At 45.8% G+C, this 9,362-nt stretch overlaps 2 protein-coding genes across 2 annotated transcripts; both read left to right on the forward strand.

The window, feature by feature from the left end:
• The first annotated feature begins 677 nt into the window (after positions 1-677).
• LOC149401643 (uncharacterized) lies at positions 678-2,004 on the forward strand. Its single transcript, XM_089610824.1, has 3 exons — positions 678-1,058; positions 1,179-1,841; positions 1,942-2,004. Exons 1-3 carry the CDS (start codon positions 678-680, stop codon positions 2,002-2,004), a joined length of 1,107 nt encoding a protein of 368 aa, XP_089466950.1.
• A 1,299-nt stretch (positions 2,005-3,303) lies between these two features.
• Positions 3,304-4,425, forward strand: LOC149401644 (uncharacterized). Its single transcript, XM_089610826.1, has one exon. It carries the CDS (start codon positions 3,304-3,306, stop codon positions 4,423-4,425), a length of 1,122 nt encoding a protein of 373 aa, XP_089466952.1.
• The last annotated feature ends 4,937 nt before the right edge of the window (positions 4,426-9,362 follow it).

A 9,362-nucleotide genomic window follows, 5' to 3' on the forward strand; every position in this document is an offset into this window, starting at 1 on the left:
TGGCCAGTTCGATGGACAGGCCGAGGCCAGTGTTTGGCGAGCTCGACTGACTCAAGGCGACCTACCGCCCCCGCCTCCGGGAGGCCCTCCTCCTGGATATGTTCCTCAAGTCATCAACCTCCCCCGCGAGGAAGGAGTTCCCGAGGAACAAAACTATTTTGAGGCGATGGTTCATCCGGAAGAAGGAAACCCTCAGAGAGGAGGAATCCGAACTGGGGGAGAACAGTTCGCCGTGGAAATCCCGAGGGATGATCACCTCGCGTTCAACGCCTTCCGTCAGATGGTGGAGGAGAAGTTCCGGGCTGTAGACTCCCGAATGCACTACGCCATGAGCTCGGCCCCCGAGATCGATCGGCTGGTGGCAGATACTGGGCGAACCCCTTTTGCTCCATGTATTACCCAAGTCAGAGTTGGGGACACTGGGAAGATCAGGCTTCCCAAGTACTCTGGTACTTCCAACCCGAAAACATATGTAACGGCCTTTCGCATCGCGATGGGGAGCATGTCTGTGAGATAACGAGCGAGAAGCAGGGTATTACTAGTTATTCGCCAAGAACCTGTCGGGAAGCGCCTTGGATTAATTTTCACATCTTGAAGAAGGGTCGATAAGTTCTTTTCAACAACTGTCGTCCGCGTTCATCAAACACTACTCGATGCTAGTAGAAGATGAGGCGACCATGGCAGACCTATGGAACACCGAACAAGCCCAAGACGAAACCCTGAAAAGCTTCATGACAAGGTTTAAGACTGTCATGTCAAAAATCCCTTCCGTGGAGGGAGAGTCGGCTATGAACGCTCTCAAAAATGGACTGTGGCACGAGTCCAGATTCCGAGAGGAAATGACCGTAAACAGACCACCCACCATCGAGGATGCAATCCATCGCGCCTCAAACTACGCGAAAGCTGAGGAAGAAAGGGCCCTCCTGTCAAAGAAACATAATCCAAGGAAGGTCCCTTCTATGACACCTGTTCCGGCCATGGCCAAGACACCTGGAATGAGACCTTACCGAAACAATGAATGGAGGAAGCCTTCAAACATTCCGGAACATGCCTTTAACGTAAACGACGAGGGAGTTTTCGAATGAGGCACCCCGAAATGGCCGCGTGACAAGAAAAAATACTGCGACTTCCATAAAAATTACGGACACGACACTCTGGATTGTGTTGTAGCCCGAAAGGTACTTATTGAGAAGTATAAAAATGGAGAGCTAAAGAATGTCGACCTGGGACCACCGCCCCAGAAGAAGGAATTTAACAATACCAGAACCCGAGGAAATCCCTCCCCAAAAAGAGGAAGGGCAAAGGAGGACGATAACGACGTCCCCCAAGCAAAACCCCGAATAGACTATATCATGGGAGGTTCAAAGTTTTGCAGGGATAGCGTAAACTCAATTAAGGCACACCAACGTCAACTTAAAGGTACAACGAGGTCACCTGGGTGCCAAAAGGTAGAAGATACCACGATCTCATTCAATGAAGACGATACCAAAAGGCTATATGGGCCCCACGACGATGCTTTGATCATCGAACTCGAAGTTGGTAACTGCGTAGTAGCCAGAATCTTGGTTGATGGAGGAAGCTATGTAGATGTTATATTCAAAACCACTTTGGATAGAATGAACATCGAGGAGGCTGAAATTGAGCACAAACCCAACCAGTTATCTGGGTTCAATGGGGAAGTAACACCTTCTCTAGAAATCATTGAACTCCCTGTACGGGCCGGAGACGTAAACTGGATGGTCGAATTTAACGCTCTCGACTGCCCGTCCCCGTTCAACGCCATCCTCGGAAGACCTTGGATACATGGGATGAAGGCGGTACCGTCAACCTACCACATGTGCGTACGATTTCTGACTCCAAACGGGATACAAGAAATTAGAGGGAGCCAGGAAGCATCCCGAATTTGCTATATGAATAATCATAAAAAAAATAATTGAAAAGCAACAACCGAAAGAAAACAATTCGGAAGGTCCGTCTAGCGAAGACACCAACGAAGGCCAATAGCAATTAATGGCCATCGGAAATGAGATCACCCATCCGCCTCCGATGGAAAATTCAGAGGAGAAAGACGAGCCTAATACGGAGTCGATAATACAGATTCAGATCGACGGAATTGACCCCGAGAGATGCGTGGGCATCGGGGCCAAGTTGAAAGGGAATGTACGCCGAGAACTGATAACGTTCCTGAAGAAGAACAAAAAGACGTTTGCGTGGACGACAGAGGACATGCCAGGTATAGACCTCGAAATCACTGTACATCAACTCAACGTCGACCCCAGTTATAAGCCCGTAAAACAAAAGCGTAGGAAACTCGGCCCAGAGAGAGCTAAAGTGGTGAACGAAGAAGTAAATCGCCTATTAAAATCCGGTTTAATACGCGAAGTAAAATACAATTGGCTCGCCAATACCGTCGTTGTCAAGAAAAAGAACGGTAAATGACGCGTATGCGTCGATTATACCGATCTTAATAAAGCTTGTCCTAAAGACAGCTTTCCACTACTACACATAGAACGCTTGGTGGAAGCCACCGCCGGCCATAAAATCTTGTCATTCATGGATGCGTTCTCAGGATACAATCAAATCCTGATGCATCCCAATGATCAGGAAAAAACCGCTTTCACAACCGACAAGGGTATCTATTGCTATAAGGTGATGCCCTTCGGGCTAAAAAACGCAGGAGCCACGTATCAACGACTAGTGAACAAAATGTTCGTCGACAAAATAGGAACAACGATGGAAGTTTACATCGACGACATGTTAGTAAAATCACTACGAGAAACAGACCACGTCTCACATTTAGAAGAATGTTTCAAGGTCCTAAACAGTTACCAAATGAAGCTAAACCCATCTAAATGTACCTTCGGGGTATCTTCTGGGAAATTCCTCGGATACATGGTAACTCAAATAGGGATTGAAGCCAATCCGGACCAAATACAAGCACTCCGAAATTTACCCTCCCCCAGAAACAAAAGGGAAATCCAGAGACTAACAGGACGCGTGGCAGCCCTCAGCCGATTCATCTCTCGATCGATCGATAAATGTGTGCCTTTTTATAAACTCCTGAGAGGAAACAAGAAGTTTGAATGGACAGAAAAATGCGAAGAAGCATTCGAACAGCTAAAACAGTACCTAGCCGAACCTCCAATCTTAGCCAAACCAGAAGTAGGGGAACCACTCTACTTGTATGTTGCCGTATCGCACACCGCGGTTAGCGGAGTACTCGTCAGAGAAGAGCGAAGAGACCAAAAACCTGTGTTTTACATAAGTAGATCACTCATCGACGCATAAACAAGATATCCGGCAATGGAAAAATTAGCTCTGGCCGTTGTCACAGCAGCCCGAAAGCTACGACCATACTTCCAATCCCACTCGATAGTAGTAATGACCACTCAACCTTTACGATCATTTCTCCACAACCCCAATCAATTAGGAAGATTAACCAAATGGGACGTTGAGTTAAGTGAGTATGATATCGAATATCGCATTAGAACATGCGTGAAATCACAAGTTCTAGCCGATTTCCTTATCGAGCTCCCCGCAAATGAAAGCGAAACCACGACAAATGCCGAAAATTGGACCCTCAAAGTCGATGGTTCCTCCACAAAGCAAGGGGCTGGGATTGGGATACATCTGATATCACCACATGGAGAAGTAATTGAACAATCCTTCCGCCTCGATTTCACCGCCTCAAACAACGAAGCCGAGTACGAGGCAGTAATCGCGGGATTACGCCTAGCAAAGGCTGTGGGAGCAAAATCCGTATCCGCTTTTTGCGACTCGCAGCTCGTTGCGAATCGAATAAGCGGAGAATTCGAAACTAGGGACGAGCGTATGGAGGCATACGCACAATTAGTAAAAGAAATGACAAATCAACTTGAAAAATTCGAATTAACCCGCATCCCTAGAGGAGAAAACACCACAGCTGACGCCTTCGCCACTTTAGCTTTAACGTCAGATCCTACGATAAGCCGAATCATACCGGTCGAATCAATAAAACAATCTTCTATCACTACCAAAAACTCAAGCATAATGGTAATAATAGAAGATGGGGGCTGGAGAAGGGATATAATCAGATATATCTCCGAAGGCCATACCCCGATAGATAAGAAATTGCGCCGAAAGCTAATTAGCCAAAGCGCAAGATTCTCCATAATAGACGGAGTACTTTTTAAAAGAAGTTTCTCCGGAATATACTTACGATGCATAGGAAAAGAGGAGTCCAAACGCATCATTTCCGTAATACACGAAGGAGAATATGGGAACCACGCGGCCGGAAGAGCCCTATCTGTTAAAATAAAAAATCAAGGGTATTTTTGGCCAACCATGGTCGCCGACTGCGAGCAACACTCACGGAAATGCGACCAATGCCTAAAACACGCCCCAAATATCAAGAAACCAGCCGAGGAACTATCCTCCATCCCGTAGCCAAAGCACCGGGAGGGCTGAAATTCCTCCTTATCACAACAGATTATTTTTCCAAATGGGTTGAAGCCGAAGCATTCGTCTCAATAAGGGACGTGGACGTAAAAAATTTCATTTGGAAAAATATAATATGTCGACATGGAGCGCCACAAGAGATAATCACCAACAACGGCGCACAATTCATATCAAAAGAGTTCCGACGCTTCTGTGCAGCAGAAGGGATCACTTTACGATTTTCGACACCCCGATACCCACAAGGGAACGGACACGCTGAGGCTACCAACAAAACAATTGTTAGTAACCTGAAAAAGAAACTTTTAGCTAAAAAAGGGCGATGGGCCGACGAACTCCCTGGAGTGCTGTGGGCCTACCGCTCGAGTCCACGAAGGCCTACAGGGGAAACCCCATATTCTCTGGTCTACGGGGTCGAAGCAATATTACCCATCGAACATGAGATTCAAACAATTCGCACCATGTACGCGAATGATCACGAAGAAACTAACAACAAAATGATGTGCGATTCCCTCGACTTGACAGACGAAAGGAGAAACCAAGCATTAACGCGCATGAATTTATACCAACGATCAATCGCCCGATACTACAATAAAGGAGTCAACTTCCGAGAATTTAACACTGGAGATCTCGTGTTGAGAAAAGTGTATCAGAACAGGGCCGAAGAAAACGTCAGAAAACTGGGAGCAAACTGGGAAGGACCATACCGAGTATCAGAAATCCCACGAACAGGCGTCTACAAGCTTGAAACGCTCGACGGTATCCCAGTACGCAGATATTGGAATATCATGAACCTAAAGAAATATTACTGTTAAAAAGTAATATCATAATATTCGAACTACGTAACGGCTTGATCCCAAACATGGGTACGTAGGCAGCCTTGAGACAAGGTTCAACCCCCACCTCACATAAACGAGAGAAACTTGAAACGAACAAGTTCGATTCAGATCAATTCGCCAAGCGCGACAGATTCGACCTACACCCGCAAGTGAACATGCCCAAGGCTTTGTTCATGCGTAGTGTACGATAAACCACTATAAACCGGACTCAAGAGCAAAGAAAGACTTAGAGCTCCGGTTCGGAAAAACATATCATGTATAAGGCATAACTCGGTGGCATGCCATATACATAATCCCGATACGATTAGGGGTTCGACTGACGATGGCCGACACACATCATGCGAATAAGTTGTCAACAAATAAACGCCGTAGTAAATAAGCGCGTTCGCTCAAACACACAAATTTTTAGACATAAACAAAAAATAATTGTCTACTATCTACCGAGACGCGAACAAAAGCAATGGGCAAATGTGAAATAAACATTCATGACATTCAATAAAAGAAATAAAATCATGGAATATGTTCGAATCAAATAAAAAGGAAATTAACAGCAAAAGAAAAAAGAAGAGTTCGACAAACTTGTCCAAACATCGGGCCAAAAATGAATACATCCACGTAAGGGCCCAAAAGGAAACAAATTATTTCAAATTTAAACTCGGAAAAGAAAATGGGCGAGGCGAGGCGAGTCTAGGCCGACTTGTCCTTGGCGAGTTCAGCTTCCTTCGAGTTCTCCCCGGCCTCATCGATCGATGCAAGCACAGCCTCCGAGCTCGTCCATTTGACCGAGGGAACCTTGACATTTCGCGAGCTCGTCCTCGGAGGCCTTCAGCTTAGCTCGCAACTCTTGGTTTGCGAGGGAGAGGCGGTCGTACATCACCTCGTAACCGAGGAAGCCTTTGTTCAGCTCGGCCATGAACTGCAAAAATGAGAGTTAGCCTTGGAAATGGAAGCCAAAACATGAAATTAAAACTTACCCGAGAACCCGCCGCACTGACGGAACGATAGTAGCTCACTCCGTGCATCCTCGAGACCATCGGAAGACGGTACTCGAGAAAGTTGAACTGGCGCATGAGACACGCCGCCACCGCCGGGTCATCACAGACCGGCTTGTCGAGATTCCAATTGAACGCCAACTTGCAAGAGCCAGGCGGAGACCCCTGCGGTTGGCCGGATCCCTTCACGGCCTTCCCACAGTCGTCAGCTCGACCCTTCTTCGGATCACCCTGCTGTTGGGGAACGCCTTCCACCTCCTTCCTCTTGGCTTGGGAGGACGGAGCCGTCGTGGATTTAGCCACGGCGGTCGAAGCCTTCGCGACTTCGGCGGTCGAAGCCTTGATGGCTCCGGCTGGGGGGGTCTTGGCGGCCTTGGCGGTCTTGGCGGGCTCAGGCTCGTTGTTGAGCTCGACGAGCAGCGTGGCTGGGGGTACGACGACCGAAAGCTCCTGGAAGCCATGGGTGGAGACCGGCGCCGCCGAAACAGGTGGGATGGCCTTCTCGGCCGATCCGGAAGAGGTTCCGGTCTCGCTGGCCGCTCTAAGGGCCTTCTTCTTACCTCGCCAATCAACATCCTCATTATTCATCTCGGGCGAGCCAAAGATAAAAATATAAAAATAAGTGATAAATAATGATAAAAATTACGAAGTAAGGAAATAAAGACCGGCCTGAAGGAGCAGCGGGCCAAAGAGCGGCTGCTACGAACCGAGCTTCGGAAAAGGATTTCCAAGAGACCTCACAGGCACATAGCTCCTGAACTTTACGATCAAACGTATCCGACGGAAAGACGACGATCTTCTCTGCAAAACAAACGAGAAGGCGTCAGTTCGTTTTAGGAATACATTGGCCAGTTCGCAGATCGCCAGTATAGCCCTCCTAATTACCACAGTCCATCTTCCACTGAACGGACAGACAGTCCATTTCCACCTCGACTGTCTTGTCACTGATCTCGAAATAAAAGTATTTCGAGCCCCAGTTCTTGTCTTTGCCAGGAAGGTCGGTGACGATTCCTTGGCGAGGTTGGTTTGCCAAGTAGAAGCACATCAGATGATGCTTCGAATTGCGCTTCGCGACCAGCAAGCGGCCGAGATCATTAACGTCTAAAGAGGTTCCGCCTCTTTAGACAAAAGCAACAGCGCCATCACTTGACGTACAAAGTTTGGACATATTTGGGCGAACTGTAAACCCAGACGGTCGCAAAACTGGATAAGCAATCGGGGAATGGGGAAGCGCAGTCCGCACTCTTCGAAGAATACCTGGTATGCGCAAACATACCCAGGGATAACTCGGTCGGCGGACCTGCCCCCCACCTTCACCGTCATCCCATCAGGGAAGTTGTATCGCTCTCCCATCTCGGCGAGTCGTGCTTCGTCAATGTCGACGACAACGACAACTCACTGTTGGGATCATCGCCCCTCTTATCAGATGTTGACATCTTCCTATACTTTCAAGAAAAGGCGAGAAATAATAGGAAGATGAGAATCGACTAAACCTAGATGGCACGAAACCCACTAATACAACGAAGGAAAAATAAAGAACTCGAAATTCTTTTTAAAGACAAAAATGGCGGAAACCTGAAATTCAAGAAGAGAGAAAGAAGAAGAAGAGAAGAGTCATGAGTTTTACCTATGGGCGGCGAATGGGTTGATATTAATGAAGAAAATCGAAGAGTCAGGGTTCTATTTAAGCGTCAAATCGACGGTTGAGAATCCCGAAAGAATCGCAATGATCATAAAAATCTTGGGGTTCCCGAGGCGCGGGCGTGACGACACGTGTCAATAGCGTATGCCCCGAAACAACAAAAAGTAGAAATACTCGAATATTTCGTTAGATTTCAACTAGATTATGAGAAATCTCGGTTCACCTAAAAGTATCTTATATATTACTTATATTATAAAAGATACTGGGGGACTGATTGTGGGAGTGGATATCGTCCTCTTCCACTAGGCGAGTTGGGCCAATTAGGCCCAGAGCAAGTTCGGCCCAAAGGGGGGCCAAGATGATCGCTAGTTCGGCCCAAAGCCCAGTTCGATCTAAAAATCCCAGGCGCAGGCGAGATCGCGCAAGACGATAGCGAGAGATTCTTCACGGAAGAACGAATCCTAACTCGACCCGGACCCATAAATGTTCCTAGACGGTCCCGCCAAGTAATTTGAACGATGGATCACCTAAGAAACGGTCAAATCGCCTAAAGGTGGGGATGTACGCGAGTTTGGAGGAGTGAAGACGGGTTCTGCTCGTACACGTGTATCAATCTGAAGAAACATGAGAATCAGCGAGCTAGCTATAAAAGCTCACTCCATCTTCATTTCAGAAAACTGAAATTTTTTCGAGAGATTACCATATATTTTTCTGGATTCATCATCTTAGTTGGAGTTTTCCTGCTTATTTTCATTCGAATTTCCTATTCTTGTAAGGTTTATATTCAATAATCAATAAAAGGAATTCCTTTTCGCTCTTTCTATATTAAAATTCGTATTATCTATTAATTTCTTTCGGATTTCGATTTAATCTTCATAATCGGATTCTGAGACCCTTAATTCACATAAATAAATATACGAGACAATTTGAATAAATATGGTATAGATTGTTGGGACGAGAAATTGGCTCAACATTGCCTTTTTCACATTTTTTTCGTTTTCAATTTTTCGTAAATTAGGGGACTCAAAATGGCATCGAAAACGGTATTTAGAACCTTGATCTAAACAACTAAACTAAAACAGATCTAAGCTAAGGACATCAAACTAAAAACTAAAATACAATAAAAAACCACAGAAAACTAAAAACAAACATCCACACAATCAACCACCATATACTAGTGGTGTTCATGAAATACGTCAAGCAGAACAATCCGATCATCCAAACCAAACCGCACTCTTTTTTAAACCGCCCCATTAAAATCCGATGAAGTTTGAGTTGTAACCAACCTAAACCGCAATTGTTTCGGGTTGGTTTGATTTTTTATAGTCGTGAGATTGGGTTGAACCATACCAACCCGATGGTGTTAATCCTTTAATTTTTTTAAGATTTCAAATATTTTATATCTTCTATTGTTAAAAAAAATATCATTTTTAATAATATTATAATTAAATATAA

Source organism: Urtica dioica, chromosome 4 (assembly GCF_054948205.1).
Source record: "Urtica dioica subsp. dioica isolate 48M chromosome 4, U.dioica_male_clone48M_v1_H2, whole genome shotgun sequence".
Classification (NCBI taxonomy): Eukaryota; Viridiplantae; Streptophyta; class Magnoliopsida; order Rosales; family Urticaceae; genus Urtica; species Urtica dioica.